The following is a 20,122-nucleotide window of genomic DNA, read 5'->3' as shown; positions in this document are numbered from 1 at the left end:
GTTTAAGGTTTAAGCTATTTCCTTGTCACATCATATTTACATCCTGGAATAGTTTATTTCATCCAACTTGTTACTTGAAGTCTTACTGTTACACATCAGTATATAACAAAACAAATTTCTCATCATTACAGAGACTACAGAGAGCTCAGCGTCCCCTCCTGGGTCTCACGGACAGAGAACAGATCAAGAGCTTGTTGACTGGTTGCAACTGCAAGGAGCGGATACAAAGACAATCGAAAAGGTAAATGCATAACCAGACAAACCATTCCTATGCTCTTATTACAAAGCTACTTAGCCCTTGATGTATGTGATCCTTGTTTCAGATCCTCGAAGAGGGTTACACACTTTCTGATATTCTTAATGACATCACTAAGGAAGACCTCAGGTACCTTAGACTACGGTAAGAACCACCTCAAAACACTGTGTGACCGAAAATGGCTTTTTTGGGGTGACGAGTTAGGCTTTTAAAACAGGCGATAGATGGAGTTCCTGTTGTGGCTCAGTGGTTAACGAACCCAACTAGGAGCCATGAAGATGCGGGTACGATCCCTGGCCTCACTCAGTGGGTTAAGGACCCAGCCTTGCCATCAGATGTGGTGTAGGTTGCAGACACGGCTTGGATTTACGTTGCTGTGGCTCTGGTGTAGGCCAGCAGCTGTAGCTCCAATTGGACCCCTAGCCTGGGTCCAATGCCATGAGCGTGGCCCTAAAAATACAAAAAATAGGCGCAGTAGCAAAAGTGCCAGAAACTCCCACCCTCCCTCTTCATTGAAGTTAATTCCCTTTCCTATGGCTTAGTCAGAAAACAAAAATTACCCAACCTCACTCCCAACTCTGGAGCTTTCCAAGGTTAAAGTTGGGGAAAAGCCCAGAGGGGGCAGAGGCTAAAGGCCCAGTAGGAAAAGTTAAGACTTCCAGCCAGGCCCTGGCTAGGAGTGGAGTGAGGAAGGACATGAGATGGCAGCGTGCTCCACCCAAACCCTTCTTTCTCTACATTGCACCTTACGATTGTGAACCCATGTCCTCTTAAATAACCTGCTCTGCCCAGAGCCACCAGCACGTCTGTACTTACTTACCTCTAAGGCCATGTCCCACTCCTGCTAGGGCACAAGGGTCACCTCCATATGTAAAGAGTTCACATTCCTATTTTGGTTTTTGTTTTATGTGCACACCTGTGGCATGCAGAAGTCCTGGGCCAGGGATCAAATCAGAGCTGCAGGCCATACCAGATCCTTAACCCACTGAGCGAGGCAAGGACAGTATTAAATTCTTAAGTTAGGGATTGCACTTTTAGGACCAGACAGCAAGTCTAGACAAGTCAAGAAGTAGATACTGTATAGCTTTTCTGTAAGGGCTCCTAAAGTAGTATTTTGTGGTGTCACCTTGAAGTTATCTTTGCCTACAACTCTAAAGCCGCTTCCTATTTGTTTTGTAGTGGTGGCCTCCTCTGCAGGCTCTGGACTGCAGTGTCCCAGTACAGAAGACAGGCTCAGGGGGCCCCGACAACCCAAGATGAGGCGTAATCAGCTCAGCTCGGGGGCAGAGGGAGCAAAGAGTGAACATCTTTGTGGTTGAAGCTTCTGTTAACATACACATGAATTCTGCTGCATTTTTACACAAGGGAGACACCACTGTTCAATGAACAATTAGAACTTGAAGTTTTAAAGGTGAGTAGAATTGTATGTATTGTGAGAAGAGGGATTGTAAAAACTAGTCTTTGACATCCCAGAGTAATATGAATCTTAATTCTTAAAAATGAACTTACTTCAATGAAGAAACGCTTACTAAGGAGGTCAAACAACAGGAGTTTAAGATAACAAAAAGGCTGGGATTTTAGATTATACTATCTACTATCATCTATCTTATTTTTTAACTGGCATTGCACTTAAAATTTGAAAAAGAAAAATATGTTAAGAATATGCCTTGTATTTAATGTTTGATATTGTTTGATATGAATGTAAAATAGAAACCTATTTAGAAAATAGCTTCGTATTTATATTGAATGTATAAATGGAGAAACTAAGTTATTTGGTCTTTGAAATGAACTAGACTTATTTTAAAATGGAATTGTCCTCCCCCTCCCTGCCTCATTATAATTAAATACTGTGTTTTATTAAGGAGAAATGATGGTTCAGTGAGAACAGACTTCAGCACCAACATGCACACTAAGGTACACTGGGTTAGCTGCTGGGCACTTCAAGGGACAGGAGAATGATCCCCTATGCCCACAAAAAGGTGGCAGAATTGAACAGGCATTCAAGATTTAGTCACTTAAAAAGTACGTGCGTATGTGTTAAAATAGCGAAATTCAACAAAATCAAACAGAACTATCTTAAAGAAATAATGTGAAGGAGGGTGAAGCCAACTCTATTACCTATTTTTAAACCTATGTAAATCTAAAATGACCTTTATGATATCCTTATTAACACCTAAGTGTGCAGTAACATCTTTTAATGCAACACTGTACAAACCACATGCAATTTATACTATCTTCATCTACACACTTTTCCTCAACAATGTTGGTGACACAAAGCATTCCTTACAGTTGCTGCCAAAGAGCCCACTGAAGGTATAACCAGCTCCCATTAACTGATGGACTTAAACTTGATCCACTGGTTTGCACCCCGGACTTCAAAAGGCGGGTCGTTGCAGTAGATGTGATAGCCGAGTTCTTCCAAAGGTGGTTCAGGATCAGCAGTAGCAAACTGTGCAGCATCCTCAATTTCTTTCCTCACTTCAACATCGATTTCCTAAAAAATCACATTACAGTTCAAGAGACTTTTTGAATAGACAGCAGCTTGGGTACCAACTAGTTCTACTCAGAACCTGTTGCTAGTTTACACGTAGTTGGTATTTTTAAAGACATTATTTTAAAAATGACACAGTGATCTACAAAGGAGTATTTTGGAGTACAGACATCAACATTTAAAACAGATATACTTGGAGTTCCCAGTATGGCCCAGGGGTTAACGAATCCAACTAGGAACCATGAGGTTGCAGCTTCGATCCCTGGCCTTGCTCAGTGGGTTAAGGATCCAGCGTTGCCGTGAACTGTGCTGTAGGTCGCAGACATAGCTCATATGCCACCTTGCTGTGGCTGTGGTGTAGGCCAGCAGCTACAGCTCTGATTTGACCCCTAGCCTGGGAACCTCCATATGCCACGGGTGCGGCCCTAAAAAGAAAAAAAAAAAAAAAAAAGATATACTTTGGATGTTCTCTTGCCAGGGTCTATTTTTGGAAAGAACGGTGCCACTGGAGGAGTTATAAGGCCTTAGCAATAAGTCCTGTGAAAATACAAAACATGTACTTTCCCATTTATTAGAGAAAAATTGCTCAGAACCTTCAAACCATAAGGAGTGACTGTACCTTTAATTCTTCAACACTGGCAAGATTGCTGTTCACCATTCTATCCTTGAGAAGCATGATCGGGTCACTCTTACTTCTTACTTCCTGAATTTCTTCTCGTGTACGGTAACTATGAGGAGGGAAAGAGAGTTGCAAGTACGTAAGAACAGTGCAGGTATAGCAGAGACAGTCTATGAAACACAAAGTATGTTTCTGAAACAAAGGAGCACATCACTACTTATATGTCATCGTAGGAATGGCAGAATTATACTTTCAAAATATAAGAACTCAGCCTAATATGCTGTAACAGCTCATCTGTCTTTATAGAAACCTCTACAAATGGCAATTCACCTGGATTCCCTGGCATTCTGACAACAGGGCCCAAGTTTTTTTTTGCTTCTTTGATCTAGATGTAGGGCATGAAGGTAGTGGGGGAGCCTCTTAAAGTGGGTGGAGACAGTAGAGAGGGTTTTTCTAGCAGGAAATAAATGTGCCTTTCCTTTCTCCATTAAGACCCTAGAGCAGCATGGCTGGTAAAAAAAAACTTAAGATTTTCCAGTTCTTGACTGACTGGTACATCCTTATCCCACATCACTTGAAATAACACAAAGTGTTTTTTTTCCGTAGAAGCTGCTCTTTACAACATTTTCCCTTAAACCTTCATTCTACACTCAAAAGCTTACTGTTATGGCTTACTCTGACTAAATCTACTTTTTTAATTATGCTATACTCCAGGATTACGGCATTACAGGTCAGAGTTACGAAGTGGTAAAACTGCTTTTCTTTTTTTTACTGCTTTATTCCAACATATCGAATACCCCATGTACCACTGGTCTTGCTCCAAACCAGCCAGAAGAACATTTTCCAATGGAGGAATATGGCATGAGAGAATTTGCATTAATGCCTAAAAAAGCTAAATACCCTCCACGACACTTCTCTACCATCAGATCTATCTTATGCAATACTTTCTCTGCGAATGTTTTCTTATTGGGGCTCATGCTAACATGTACATACTACCTATTGTAGGAATTTTCAGACTGCTTTCTATATTGGAATCAATTTATTGGGAGGCACTGCTTTCAGCCTCAGACTAACTACTAAATCAATGCATGAGGCCAACTGGTGTCTGACTTCAAAAGCAAATGTTCAAAAGCTCTGTTTTCATTCAAGTAGCACCATTCAAAGCCCACCCCTTTAGACACCACACTCCGTTTTCCCATGACCATACCTGACTCCGGGATCACTCATACTGTGTCCATGGTAACGGTAAGTCTGCAGCTCCATCAGTATGGGCCCCTAACACAGAACCCAATGAAGGTTAGGTCAGACAATGGGCACAACCTCAAATGTACACCTTTTAAGATCAAAGTTTCTCTCATCAGAGCTTCCGAGTTGTCAAGAATTTCTAGTTGACCAATACTGCCTATTTCATCCTTTTTTTTGTCTTGTGTCTTTAGAGTCCCACGTGAAGCACATGGAGGTTCCCAGGCTAGGGGCTGAATCAGAGCTGTAGCCGCCGGCCTACACCACAGCCACAGCAATGCAGGATCCGAGCCGCATCTGCGACCTACACCATAGCTCACGGCAATGCCGGATCGTTAACCCACTGAGCAAGGCCAGGGATCGAACCCACAACCTCAGGGTTCCAAGTCAGGTTTGTTAACCACTGAGCCATGACAGGAACTCCGCATCCTTATTTTTAACAAGAACTTATTTTATCAAAAAGGCATTTAGCATGGTAGAACCTGTTGACATTACATAAGGAATTGTCTATTTTGCCAGTATTGCATTTGATATATATAAGAACTGCATAGATTTAATGAAGAAAGAGGGGGTAGCATTAATCTTCTAGGTCAATAGACTAGTCTTCCCCCCCCACCCAACCCCCGACAGGGGTGGAATCATGTACAAGCATTCTGAGCCTTTTAAAAAGGCTAGAGAAAAATACTAACATAAACCTTAATAAGCAAACCTCTAGTCTGCCCATCCTTCTGCACTCTCCAGCACACATCAAGATAGGCTAGGTAGGTGAATTTCTACCTCACACCCATTTGGCAGCCAATCATTCTTCACACACATCTGGCTCATGTGTAACAGAAAGTGGGCAGGTACCGACAACCTGACACTTAACCCTGTGACAGGGTGTCTAGCTCCCCACCAGATAGCTTGCTCAGGCTACACTAGCCCTCTTCCAGAAGACACCTTTGAGCACTGAGGGGATGGGATAGATCTAGGATCCCTGGGCAGTTTGGTGCAGAAATTTAAAAACTGGCTCCGAATCCAGGTGCTTGGATTCCAATCCTGGCTGTAACATCTGACGGTTACGTACCTCAGTTTCCTCACCTACAAAGCAGTTGTGCTCAGAGTTGGGCCCATTACATAAAAGGTGCTTAGGGCTTTGCCTGCCATACCGACACCTCAGTAAGTGTCACCTGTGTGTCATCCAATAGCCATGTGGAAGCACAGTGGGTTGGGCTAAGGGGATGGTGATAAAGGGGTTTATCTAAACCCTCCCCTAACTCCAAGATCAGGCTCTGGTCAGGCTGAGAAAGTTAACACGCAATTATAAACGACTGATCCTGTTTCCACGGTGGCGACACACTCTTATGAACTGGGGGAGAAGGAGATGATACTCACCCCCCAGGGCCTGAAGTCCTGATGGAGACCACTGAGCCCACTGCCACCAACCTGCCATCTGAGTCATGCCCTATTTTTATTCTTTCTCTTGTTCAGCTGCTCTACATTTCCCCCTCTGCTTCACCCTCTCTCCCACTTTCATTGCTGCTAGCCAAATCTTAGTTGCATTACTGCCCAAACATACACACGGGGCAAGGCACTGCAAGGTACACCTCAAGGGCCTGCTTTCTGGGCCGTGGGACCCTAACACTGCTTTAGGGAGAATAACATCTTTCCACCGGATTGGATGGCATGTGAGCCTCTTTTTAGGCCAATCTCACTGTAACTGGAAAGGGCAAGATTCTCAGGACTGAAACAACCCAGACTAAGACTACATCATTGATCCATCATATTTAATTTGTAGAAGACAAACTTACCCTGAATATCTATTCTCTATATAAGCAAAGTTCTGTGTTGGGCACCGGGTGAGTCCCAATCTATTCACTCAAGGGGCTTATGATTAATGGCGGGGGGAGCTGGAGGCACATAATTAAACTCAGGGCAAAATAGATGGTCAAAATGAAGACAGAGGCGGAATGCTGAGGAAGCACTGGAAGATTTACCCCAAATGGGGGTCACATGGAATGAGGACGTGAGCTACCAAGACCATGTTATTTGTGAAAGCACCCGATTCACTTAACTGGACTCTGCTTCTATCTTGTACACCCCAATGAGCAGCTACCCCTAAGTAGCTGCAATTAACACAGGAGGCATCCTTTAAGACACACAAATGTCATTAGAAATCTCAAGCCTAGAGGCCTACGTGAAGAAAACCTTACCTTTCCAGATCTACAGTAGGCAGCTGCAAACCTTGTGGCCTCCCGGACACACAGGATATCCATTCCATCTACCTGTTAGTAAATGGGAAAGGGGCAGAGCATAAATCCAATTGCCTAAAACCATTCTCATTTTACATGATCTGTTCATGCACCAGGAAAATACAACTCCTCAATGTGTCTGAGACTGTCAAGGGCATGTGTGGCACAGTGCCCGGGTCCTGGGCCAGGAGGGTGCAGCTGCAGCCTTGCAACAGATGTCCTTACCCTCAGCCCAGGAATGAAGTCGCCTCTCTTATAGTAGTCAGTGCTGGCTGCGGCTCTCTCCACAGACGTTCCCATCCCATAGCGATTATTCTCACAGATGAAAACACAAGGCAATTTCCACAAAGCTGCCATGTTGTAAGCTTCAAATATCTGACCCTGGAAATATGTAAAGAAGTTCGAGTGGTTTCACTGAGCTGTTTTTCTCTAGACTTCATCATCCACAACAGCCACACTCTTCTATCTGGCAGAGAAAGCTTTCAAGGACGAAATGCCTTATCTGCAAACACCTCAGCTTCTGAGGCAAAGGAGGCGGTGTGCTGGGGGGAGCCGCAAGCACATCATACTTGTTCCTCTGGGGCCAAGGCAATAGTATAGAATACCCTGGGGAAAAATCAACATGTACCAATGTACTACAGCTACCTAGTTGCAGGGTTCATTATCGATTCTTTGAGACCCTCTAGAGAACCAGAGTGAACTAGTGTCTGAGAATCCGTAGCTGGAGCAGGGCCTCAGAGCACATCGCTCACATGGTGGTGATTACTCAGACTGTGACAAAAGAGCAGAAAGAGTCAGGCTTCAGGAGCTGTGAGAGGAGTCTCACAATGCCCTGGCATCCACGAGAGTGAAGTCTGTACATTACAGCACTGGTTTAAGAGCTGGTTTGCAAGGCGTTAAAATGTAAAAGGGTCTATCCCCAGAGTGTGTAAAGCAGTAAGCCAGAGCAAAGGAGAGCACCCTCTCAGAGTACACCCACATAAAGCGCCAAGACGTCGTAAATCTCTTTATCTGGCCACAAAACCAAATCTTAGCCTGCCATATGAGTAGCCATGGCAACTAGTAAGCAATAAACTACTCCTCCACAAACTGAACTGTGAATATCCAACATTTTGGAAATACAGCTATAATCATTATTACGAAGTTGAGACACACACTCACCTGATTAGCAGCACCATCTCCATACAAAGTCAAACAGACCTCATCTTTTCCATTATACTTACAGGCCAGAGCAATCCCAGCTCCCAGGGGCACCTTGTATTAAGGACAACCAAGAAAGGAACCAGAGAAATCCATGAGGGAAGAAATTAACTCTCTGAATGTTAACACCTAGCCAAAATGTGAGAGACGACATACTATCCCCACAAACTCTCCCTTCTCCAACCCTGTCTCTGCTTATCCCGTCCCCAATATTATCGATGAGTAAATTAACACTAATAATCACTGTATTCTGTTTCAACCGTTAAGCAGTAACATTTCTGCAAACATTCAACTACTAATCCTGAACAAACAAAGCAGCCAAGGATTTAAAAAACAAACCAATCAGATGCTAGAACCTTAATATATTAGAACGTTGACCAAACAATCTAGGTATGATTTTAGACTGTTACTTGTTCATTATTTACTAACCGATGTGAACAAGGAGGGCAGCATACCCACTGAGGCTGGCTTCAGAGTCAAACGAGGCCTCTAGTACCCTGACCACCTGCCTCTCCTGGTCTAGTACCAGTGCCAGCACTGTCCACAGCAGGGACGGGGGTGGGGCAAAGCCATTAACATACTTAAACATCAATTAAAAGGTGAAGGGCATAGCTCTATTGCTAGAGGCTCTTGCTTACTTATAAAACACAACGAATATCTAAAGGAAAAATTTTAATCATTGTCCCAATCTGTTTACTAAATGATCAAATGATAGGGTATGAAGCAATAGGTCATTTAAGGCACACCATGCCCCCTATCCCCAAGTACTAAAACACTTCAGAGGGAAGTTTTTGGGGGTACAACATATTGCACATGTGGGCCAGAGCAACCCCAGGAAAGCATGCAATCCTCCTCAATTACCTGAGCTCCCACAATGCCATTGCCCCCGTAGAAGTTCTTGGCATACATATGCATCGATCCTCCTTTTCCTTTACCACAACCTCCTCTTCGTCCTAGAAATGGCAATAGACACGTAACACACCAGAAACCAATATATAAAACAAGAGCCAGGACATGGAAACAACCCAAATGTCCATCCACAGACAACTGGATTAGGAAGATGTGGTAATATATACGCAATGGAATACTACTCAGCCATCAAAAAGAACGAAATAATGCCATTTGCAGCAACATGGATGGAACTAGAGACTCTCATACTGAGTGAAGTAAGTCAGAGAGACAAATACCATATATGATATCACTTATATCTGGAATCTAATATAAAGCACAAATGAACCTTTCCACAGAAAAGAAAATCATGGACTTGGAGAAGAGACTTGTGGTTGCCGAGGGGGAGGGAGTGGAGTGGTTGGGGAGCTTGGGGTTAATAGATACAAACTATTGCCTTTGGAATGGATAAGCAATGAGATCCTGCTGTGTAGCACTGGGAACTATGTCTGGTCACTTTTTTTTTTTTTTTTTTTTTTTGTCTTTTTGCTATTTCTTTGGGCCGCTCCCGTGGCATATGGAGGTTCCCAGGCTAGGGGGTCGAATCGGAGCTGTAGCCACTAGCCTACACCAGAGCCACAGCAACGCAGGATCCGAGCCGCGTCTGCAACCTACACCACAGCTCACGGCAACGCCGGATCGTTAACCCACTGAGCAAGGGCAGGGACCGAACCCGCAACCTCATGGTTCCTAGTCGGATTTGTTAACCACTGCGCCACGACGGGAACTCCTGGTCACTTCTGATGGAACATGAAAATGTGTGAAAATAGAATGTGTACATGTATGTGTAACTGGGTCACCATGCTGTACAGTAGAAAAAAAAAGGTACTGTGGAAATAACTATTAAAAAAATAATAATAATAATAAAATAAAAATAAAATAAAACAAACAGGCGTTCTCGTTGTGGCTAACCGGGTTAAAGACCCGATGTTGTCTCTGTGAAGATGCAAGTTCAATCCCTGGCCTCACTCAGTGGATTAAGGATCTGATGTTGCCATGGCTGTGCTGTAGGTCTCAGCAGCAGCTCCAATTCTGACCCTTAGCCTGGGAACTTCCGTATGTCACAAGTTAAAACCAACAAACAAAACCCAACAAAAACAACAAACAAAACCATACCCATACCCCGAGTGTTTACTTAGAGGCTCAACCAAGAGAGGCCAATTCAATGATATAGGATGATAGCATGGTACCCTGGACTGCTTTTCCCTTCTTTTTTTTTTGCTAGTTACAAACATCTTCTGATTCCTCCTATACTGTTACAATGGTTTAACACAAGGGGAACATTACGATTCCCAGAATTTAACCTGCATACAATAAAATGCTTATTCTCAATTTATTTTGACTACCAGATTTCTGCTGGCAGGCTTGAATGATATATGCTATTCTGATTTTATAAAGCTGATTTTTTTTTTTTTTGTCTTTTTCGAGTGGCACCCGTGGCATATGGAAGTTCTCAGGCTAGGGGTCAAATCAGAGCTACGACTGCTGGCCTACACCACAGCCACAGCAATGCCGGAGGATCCAAGCCATGTCTGCAACCTATACCACAGCTCACAGCAATACCGGACACCCAACCCACTGAGCGAGGCCAGGAATCAAACCCATATCCTTATGGATACTAGTCGGATTCGTTTCCACTGTGCCACAACAAGAACTCCCTAGAGCTGATCTTTTACCTGAAAGGCCAGATAACCTCAAAAATGGTCAGTTTACTCAAAAGCACAATAGGGCACCAAAAGGGAGAGGCTTTTTTGGTTAAGTATTTTTTCTTTTACTTCAAAAAAAGTTTTATTGTTAACTTATAAACAGTTAGCATCTTAATAGGGAAACTTAATTTCACCAACTCCCCCTTTTGTAAATTAACAGCATACCTGTAAGTTCCGCAAGAATTTCCCGGACAGAAAGCCCACGAGTAAAGGTAAAGCCATGAGCTCGGTAGGCTGTGATCAGATGGTCTGTAGGGTTTATGCCAGCCTCCAGGCCCACGCAACAAGCTTCCTGTATTCAAGCAAGCAGCAGCAATGAGTCAATTACAGTACCCATTTCTAGATAAAGTATTTCCCAGACTATTATGAAACATCTGGCCTAGTAGAACCCTTTAGTAATAACCACAAGTGGCTCTATTTTTCATCAGAAATAGAGTAGAGGATAAAGCCCAAGCCAGAGCCATATGTACGGATACGCTGTTTTAAGTCTGCGTGATAATTTGAAAAATGTCCTAAATCAGATGTCAACATTAAAATATTGTGTGAGTTTCACATGAAAATGGAGAGTTCTGTCTTCTCTTGAAGACAAAGACGATTAGAAGCATTAGCCCGTACCACATGGCACCAACTGGCTAGAACCAAGTTAGAACTTCCCCTGCACGGGGCCTCTATGTTCCAGTTCACCACCAGTCCTTGTCACCATTCTCCATTCTTTGTAGAGCTGACAGGCTTCACTCATTTATTCTACCTAAATGGTCCCTGGCAGACATGATTTTGTAACCCTTGGCCTAAACCCACAAAACAAATCAAAAACAAAGCAAAACCCCTTGGCTCCAAAAGCATATCCAGTACACGTGCTCACAATGCCACAGTGGCATAGGAAATCAGCAAAGTAACATGTGACTTTAGCAAAAGCTTCATAGCAGGCCTCATTTTTATTCTAAAGTACCAGCCTCAAATCCTTCAGACACAAAAGGCAGGATAAGAGCCAATACATAGCATACTACAATTCCTAAATAACAGTTTTACTACGTAACTCTCACTCACCTGACCATCACACAAGTGACAGAAACCACGAATAATTTTCTGTTTATAGAGCTGATCTGCTTTTAACTCCATTCGGCGAACAGTCTGCATCATCCTGTAGTACTTGAGCCCATCCTCCCTGGTGAGCACCGTGGTGACAGGTGGGCCCTCTTCCAGCCGGTGAAGATCACATTTCTGAAACACAATCAGACAATTATCTCCCAATCACTTCACTATTAACACTGCCAACTCATTCTAAGATCTAACTCTAATGTAAATGTTTAACTTGAAAACTAGCAGATGAGCTCATCAGAAATGTGGCATATTGCTCCTGACTCCTTAAATCAGAAAACTGACCGTGCAATGGGATGGAGTTTTGGAGGAAGGAAATCTTTCCAGAGGACTTTCACTGAAAACCTCTAGAAATCAACTGAGTTATAGGCTGAAAGACAAACTTCCAAAGAAGCATTCTAAGAATCTTCTTATTCAAATAGTTTACCAAATCACATGGGGTGGGGGGAAGAGACACATGCCTGTGACATAGAAAAGTTCCCAGGCCAGGGATCGAACCCATGCCACAGCAGTGATCCCAGATCCTTAACCCACTCAGCCACCAGGGAACTCCCCAAAAATCACATTTTAAACTTTAGAATAAGTCTTGGAGTTCCCGTCATGGCTCAGTGGTTAACGAATCCGACTAGGAACCGTGAGGTTGCAGGTTTGATCCCTGGCCTCGCTCAGTAGGTTAAGGACCCGGCGTTGCCATGAGCTATGGTGTAGGATACAGACGCAGCTCAGATCCCTCCTTGCTTGTGGCTATGGTGTAGGCCGGCCGCTGTAGCTCCAATTCAACCCCTAGCCTGGGAACCTCCATATGCCAAGGGGGCGGCCCAAGAAATGGCAAAAAGACAAAAGCAAAACAAAGTACTTTAGAGTAAGTCTTTAATATTTTTTTTAGCTGGCTACCCACCTCTGAAGTACCAGCAAACTGCTAAATTAAGAGTAAATTCTAATTTTTGCTAAACTTCTCTGAATCTTTGATTCTAGAACATTTTGAATACGGTGGTGAAAAAGCACAAATAGCAAAATGTTCTACTGTAAAGGTAAAACCATACATCAAAATGTACCTGTGGAAAAAAATTTTAATACAAAGCAAAATAACCTCTTACCTTAATTTCAAATGTAGCATCATTTGCAAAGTTACGGGACGCCACCAGCACTCTGCTTGCCTTGAGAGATCAAAATATACAAGCATATCAGTACTTTTTATTGTCAGTTATTTCTGAGTCATTATTCTTATTAATCAGTTATCAGGATGCAGTCCCAAACTTTAATAAGCCCCAACACATTCATGGGCTTACTCTCTTCATTGTGCTGGCATCTTACCTTCCAAAATGAATCCAGGCTTTTTGGCCAGTGAAACATGACTGTACCCCCATCTCAAGGCAAACAGGAGGAACAGAAAGGGAGCAAAACCCAAACTTACTACTGAGGACTTTGTTTCCAAAGAAATTACAGTGCAGGAGTTCCCACCATGGTGCATCGGAAATGAATCTGACTGGGAACGATGAGGTTGTGGGTTCGATCCCCAGCCTCACTCAGTGGGTTAAGGATCTGGTGTTGCCGTGGCTGTGGCATAGGCCAGTAGCAACAGCTCCCATTAGATCCCTAGCCTGGGAACCTCCATATGACCCTTAAAAAAAAAAAAAAAAAAAAAAAAAGACAAAGAAATTACAGTGCAAATATAATGAATTAATAGCCAAAGTGAAGAGACTAGATCATCTATGGGCTTTATTTATGCTCTTCTTAGTCATAACCAGGTACGCTGGGCAAGCTAAAGCTTCATTTTCGGAAGTGTTCTTCAAATAAAACAAGGATTCAATTCCTATTTCGGGCAATTCACTTCTCTATGAAATGGTACTATAAGGAAACTCAAGGATTGAAATCCTGTGAAATCAGATTGTTACAATCATTATACAACTACAGATGTGATAAACTCATTTGAGTAATTTAAAATAATAAATAAGAAAAAAAAAAGGAAACTCAAAGCATGAGATGAACAGCTTAAAGAGAAATATACAACACAAAGGGTACTTGGCATTCCCTGACTTAAAAAAAAAAAACAAGATCTGAGGGATGTTTTATGATTTCAACAGCCCCTGTCTTGGATCCTCCTGAAGCCCCAGAAGAGAGATGTTATCTACAATAGTGCTTTCTACTTGATGCTCAGGTGACTGTCACTACTTAGGGGAGTAAAAACCTGGGAGAAATGTTTCCTTTTCACTCTTTCAATTGACCATAACTACTCAGAGCAAAAGTACTCCACGTAATGGCTAAGGTCCAGGTTAAACCACACACACTTCATCAATTAGTAGTCGTATACTATTTTAGCCACACTCTGCCACGTCACACTGATACGTAAACCAACATCACTTTTTTTCACAGAGACTTGAAGCACGTTCTTCAGATCCCACAAAACATACTTCTGATATGTTACCTTACCATCCAGCTCATAGCATTGGACTTCATCCTGGTGAGAAGGGTTAAGGCCCATCTACTAAGTGTACATACAAGCCCACAGGCAGAAAACTATTATCTATTCACACCTTCACCTTCAGATAACAATACACCTGTTATCTGATAAAGTCCACAAAGACAATGACATTGCTGGAGGAAAAGCTTATACGCTAGAAACAAATGCTTCAGTTAAGTCAGAAGGAGAAAGAGTCCATTAATATATCTACAGTTACGTGAAAAATATTAAGCAATTTGGGAAATAAAGTTGAGAGGTGTGAGGTGACAAACAAAAGGTTATGTTTGGCAATCACGAAACAGATGTGTTAGCTCTGACAGTTAAAAACCTCACAAAGCCGGGGTCATAATGGAAATACAAACAGTAAAATAAGGAATAAAAATTTTAAATGTTAATTTACTCTTCTGTGAAATAAGCACTTTGAAAAATTCTGACTTCTTTCAAAGATGACATCACAGGTACTTAAGTACCTGAAGTTACACTGAGCTCTCTGCTTTCATTTCAGAGACTCAACTTTCTGTAGGATGTGCTGGCATCCAGCTTCTAAAGGTTCTGAATAGGCTGAAGGGTGGCAGGTGGAAGGAGGAAAGAGTGGAACAGTGTCCCAAGGCTTCCACTTGCCAGCCTCGAGTAAACTGAAGTGAAAAATGCTTGAGTGAGTTCCTGCCGTGGCACAGAGGATTAAGAATCTGACTGCAGTAGCTCAAGTGGCTGTGGAGGCTCAGGTTCAATCCCTAACCACCCCCACACAGTGAGTTAAAGGATAAAAAAGATGTGGTACATATATACAACAGAATACTACTCAGCCAGAAAAAGAACAAAATAATGCCATTCACAACAACATGAATGCAACCAGAGATTATCATACTAAGTGAAGTTGGAGAAAGACAAATACCATATGATGTCACATGTGTGGAATCTAAAATATGGCACAGATGAACCTATCTACAGAACAGAAACAGACTCACAGACATGGAGAAAAAAGAAAAGACTTGTTGCCAAGGGGGAGGGAGTGGGGGTTTGGGGCTAGGAGATGCTAACTTTTACATTTAGAAAGGATTAACAACCAGGTCCTACTGTATAGCACAGGGAACTATATCCAGTCTCCTGGGATAAACTATGATGGAAAGGAGTATTTATTTTTTTTTAGGGCCGCACCCACAGCATATGGAAGTTCCCAGGCTAGGGGTCCAAACAGAGGTACAGCTGGCGGCCTACACCACAGCCACAGCAAGGAGGGATCTGAGCCACACCTGCAACCTACATCCCAGCTCACAGCAACGCCGGATCCTCAAACAACTGATCGAGACCAGGACTGAACCTGAATTCTCATGGATACTAGTCAGGTTCATTACTGCTGAGCCACAAAGGGCTCGAGACTATTTTTTTAAAGTATTAAATATGTATAACTGAGTCACTATGCTGTACAGAAGAAACTGGCACAACACTGTAAATCAACTATAAAAAAGGTTTTTTTAGAAAGAAACTGTCAGTCTATAATGAATCTAAAACACTTTGAACTAAGTAGCTTGTGTTAACACACCTGAAACCTGATAGATGAATGAGCATGTTGAACCCAAGAATCCAAAGTACACTGAGCACTCTGGAGACATCTCACAATTTCCGACCACTTACAGAAACACTCATTAGCTGTTTTGCTTTGTTACAGGGAAGGGGAAGTATTAAATAGGGCTTCAGCCCACCAACACAGGGTTAATACAGAATTCTTCAGAATATTTGTCTTTCTGCCTTAGTACAATTAATCACACATATGCAGGCAGCAGAAAAAACATGCAAAATAGCTTAACAAGAAGGACAGCTCAAGGTAAGGAGCAGTAACTCCTTCAGTCTCTCATCCTCATTAAAAATGCTTTTAGGGAAGGATCAGGATGGTGGAGGAGTAAGAGGTTGGGCTCGCCTTCTCCCACAAACACATCAAAACAACACCTCTGCATGTAGAATGATTCGCACCAAACATCTACTGAACACCGGCAGAAGAAATTATTAAACCTCCCAAAAGGGCAAGAAACCCTCAACATAATTGGGTAGAACAAAAGAAAACAAGAAGAAAGAGACAGAGTAAAGAATGTTTTTAATTAAATAAATTGTTCTGCACAGGAATCCATTTCTGCCATAATAATCTTATCTCTTAAGAATTTTTGACTAAATAAAGTTATATTTCATTTTTGGTCCTTTTGGAGCCACATCTGCAGCATATGGAAGTTCCCAGGCTATGGGTCGAAGTGGGGCTGCAACTGCCGGCCTACACCACAGCCATAGCAACACCAGATCCAAGCCGCATCTGCAACCTACACCACAGCTTGTGGCAACACTAGATCCTTTAACCCACTGAGTAATGCCAGGAATCGAACCTGCATCCTCATGGATACTAGTCAGGTTCTTAACCCACTGGGCCACAGGAACTCCCATATTCCATTTTTAACAGATCACTGTTACCCAACTCTCGTTTCTATTTGACTTGAGATGTATTGTATGATTTTTGAGAAGGCCAAAGTTTTACTGAGGTGGAACACCAAGTGCAATCTGCCTTTGATGCCAACACATTGCAGGAAGACAACAACCCACAAGCAGGAGTATTTTGGACAGCTAAGGGAATGAAACTCTGATTTTAAATATTGACTTTTCGCTGTTCATAGGGACACAGGGGATAGTAATTTGAAAACTCACAAATTTTCCTTGTCTGTAGAACGCCATCAATTCAAACGAAGTTCTACTGTAATCACACCGAACTAAGGCCCTGTATGATGTTGAAAACATATTTCTATTACCTACATTCAACTAAAAACTGATGTTTTGGACATTAAATAGTCACGTGCCTGGCACACATTAAGGGCACAATAAATGCTGGATTTATCTTTTGTGTACATAGAAATAAAAAATAAATACAAAAACTAGAGCTCCTGTCGTGGCTCAGTGGTTAACGAATCTGACTAGGAACCATGAGGTTGCGGGTTCAACCCCTGGCCATGCTCAGTGGGTTAAGGATCCAGTGTTGCCGTGAGCTGTGGTGTAGGTCGCAGACGCGCTCGGATCCCGAGTTCCTGTGGCTCTGGAGTAGGCAGGTGGCTACGGCTCTGATTCGACCCCTAGCCTGGGAACCTCCATATGCCGCAGGAGTGGCCCTAGAAATGGCAAAAAGACCAAAAACAACGGTGAAATGTGCTTGTTTTTCAGGGAGATCCAATCACAACCTAAATGCTAATACAGATTAATCACATGGCATTCTGTGTTTGTCAATCAATGGCAGTCCTAGAGAAGTACACTTCCTCCAACCGTTCGATGATCTCTGCCCTATACCAAGCTGAGCTGCCAGTCTTGGGAGTTACTGGAGCAAGAACTGCAAGTCAAAACTTGGCTGCAGTGATACCAAGTCACATTACCACCCATCCCGTGCTTAGAGGTCAAAATGCTCTGAACTTCGGCTAGGAATGTCTAAAAGTTGGAGCCATAAATAGCGCTAACCTCTAACCCCATCCTCCCAAACACCACTTTAGCTACTTCTATCCTAAATGAGAGTGTCTCCGCATCTGTGTGCAAGTGGAGGGCCTCCCTCTGGGTTCTGCCTGACGGCTTTTGAATCGACTGCCTAGGAAAAGCTCACCGTTGAGGCAGAGGGGAGGAAAGAGTACCAAGTGTGTTGTTTCTCTGGAACCCAACCCTGCATCAACACTCCACAGAGCCGAGCGCTGGCGTTCAACAAATGTATACCAAATTGGGAACTCAAATAATAACAATATTTAATACTGACGGCACCTACCATGTACCAGGCGCTACCGGAAAGGTTTACATACTTGTCACTCCTTTAAGCCTCACGACAACCCCATGGAGTAAGTACTCTCCATTTCAGAAATGAGGAAATTGAGCACCGGGCTGTTTTAAGAAAAAAAGCAAAACCAAAAAACTCTTGCCCAAGACCACAGGGCTAGTAAAGAGTGAGGCTGGCGTCTGAACGGAGTCAGTCTCCGGATTCCTGGTCAAGAGGAACTAAGGAAAAATTTTAATGAACCGGCCAGGAAGAGGCAGCCAACTCGAGGAAGCCCAAGGCCCCCTTTTCTGTCTACAGTAAAGGAACGGGCACTTTTGCTTCTTTTGGGGGGCGGGGGGCGGGCATTTTGGGGCCGCATCAACAAGCCCGGCACGGGGAACCACTGCTGACCTCCACGTGGACCTTGTAAAGCTCCCCCTCCAACAGGCGGCGCCGCTTGGCCGAGTCGCCGCTCCGCTCGCGGCCAGGAGTGCAGCACACAACGTGGAAGCAGAACAAAGGCCTGCGGCTCCCCGAAGACCGCTGCGCCCGGCCCGACCCGCCCGCCTAGCCCGCTTGCCCTGCCCTTTGGCGTCCTCCGGGGTCGGGCCCCGCCTCGGTCCCGCTCTTTCCCTGCCACGGGCCGCTCAGGCCGACTCACCGGCTTCTGGGCGACGCCCGACAACACGCGGGAGACGGCGGCGAGCATCTTCCTCATGGAGTGCGGGCAGTGGCAGCAGCGGCGACTCCCAACCGCTCAAGCAGCGAGGCCCAGAAGTCTCCAAGTCTCCTTCAGGCGCCCGGGGAGGACGCTAAGACCTAACGGCGGCGCTACGGAACGCGACGCGACGCGACGCGACGGAAGACGTCATGCGCCGCACCGGGCCACGGGCCAACCAGGATTGCTCTCAGGGCGTGCCCCGCCCACCCGAGAGGCCCACGGCCGCCCATTGGGTGTCGGAGCCAGAGAGCTGGGCTGAGGGCTGCCTCCGTCACCACACGGGTGAGGGGCGGGAGACCTGAGGACGCCTGCGTGGGAAAGCGAGGCCACGCCTCCAGGGCCACTCGGGAATGGACCCTGTTAGATTGGGCGCCACAGCTGAGCCGTGCTCCTCTGGAGATCGTTCAAGGGCAATACTACCCAGCGACTAGTCTTGCCGGTACTGCACCTTTGCAGCCTCTGCTCAATACACTGGATGATAAAGATTAATAGCCTGATGGGGCCAAAGGACAGAACATATGGTTTTTATAAATGGTTCTGCTGCCAACTTGTCTCTAAGAAGTTACATAACAGTTGTAAAAGGCTTCCCTGCCTACTTGAGCTAGGATCTGATGAAATAAAATTATTATTTTAAAGCAAGGCAAGAATTTTTTCTTTTTCTTTTTTTTTTGTCTTTTTAGGTCCACACCTGTGGCATATGGAGGTTCCCAGGCTAGGGGTCGAATTGGAGCTGCAGCTGCCGGCCTACGTCACAGCCACAGCGAAGGGACCCAAACCACATCTGCAACCTACACTACAGCTCATGACAATGCGGAATCCTTAACCCACTGACTGAGGCCTGGGATCAAACCCGTGTCCTCACGGATACTACTCGGATTCGTTCTTGCTGAGCCATGACCGGGCCTCCAAGACAAGAAATATTTAAACAAAAATGTTTTCTCTGTCTGTTTGGGCCTTCTCCACACACACCCCCCCTTTCTGGTGTGCATTGTTCATCTACATTATTCATTAAGCTCACCTCCCCAATGGCAGAAATACCTCCTCAGCCATAAAGCTCAATTTTTCTTCTTCTAGAGCCAGCCATGTAACTCCTTTGAAGATAACATTCCTTGCTCAATCCTGTAAATCGTCGTGATTGCCCTCCACTCACCTCGTATGTGCAGACATCTTTGGTGAACTTTATGCACAAATGCCAATGTATCATTTCCCTTAAAGATAGCGACTGGTACAGAACAGACTGAGTCACAAGACCTAGGGAGATACAGGGCTGCAATGAATGGAATTTCTTCGCTTAAATACTTACGACCTTATTAATGTCTCTAGCTATACTCCTTGTATCCTGCCTGTTTTACAAGACTACTGTTTCTTGCATTACCAAATGGG

The 20,122-nt window shown here is 44.0% G+C and overlaps 2 protein-coding genes across 2 annotated transcripts in view; one reads left to right on the top strand and one right to left on the bottom strand.

The window, feature by feature from the left end:
- The window catches only part of MAP3K15 (mitogen-activated protein kinase kinase kinase 15), a 153,657-nt gene extending 152,064 nt beyond the window's left edge, over positions 1-1,593 (top strand). Inside the window, exons 27-29 of the mRNA XM_021080807.2 lie at positions 141-241; positions 324-400; positions 1,436-1,593. Of these exons, the coding sequence (XP_020936466.2) occupies positions 141-241; positions 324-400; positions 1,436-1,523 (266 nt within the window). The 3' untranslated portion in view covers positions 1,524-1,593. The remainder of the gene's footprint in view (positions 1-140; positions 242-323; positions 401-1,435) is intronic.
- On the bottom strand, positions 36-18,901 carry PDHA1 (pyruvate dehydrogenase E1 subunit alpha 1). The gene is given in 11 exon segments (NM_001444892.1): positions 36-2,750; positions 3,367-3,475; positions 4,574-4,641; positions 6,801-6,872; positions 7,065-7,220; positions 8,001-8,093; positions 8,901-8,992; positions 10,859-10,985; positions 11,741-11,914; positions 12,889-12,948; positions 18,680-18,901. Coding segments are annotated over 11 exon segments (1,173 nt in total). The 5' UTR covers positions 18,737-18,901; the 3' UTR covers positions 36-2,585.
- Positions 18,902-20,122: the final 1,221 nt, after the last annotated feature.

The sequence above is a fragment of the Sus scrofa genome, chromosome X (assembly GCF_054392235.1).
Source record: "Sus scrofa isolate SSC_HxYL_T2T_F1_AM1 chromosome X, Sscrofa_HxYL_maternal_Yorkshire_Landrace_v2.0, whole genome shotgun sequence".
NCBI classification, from domain to species: Eukaryota; Metazoa; Chordata; class Mammalia; order Artiodactyla; family Suidae; genus Sus; species Sus scrofa.
This window is presented reverse-complemented; position numbering and strand designations above follow the sequence as displayed.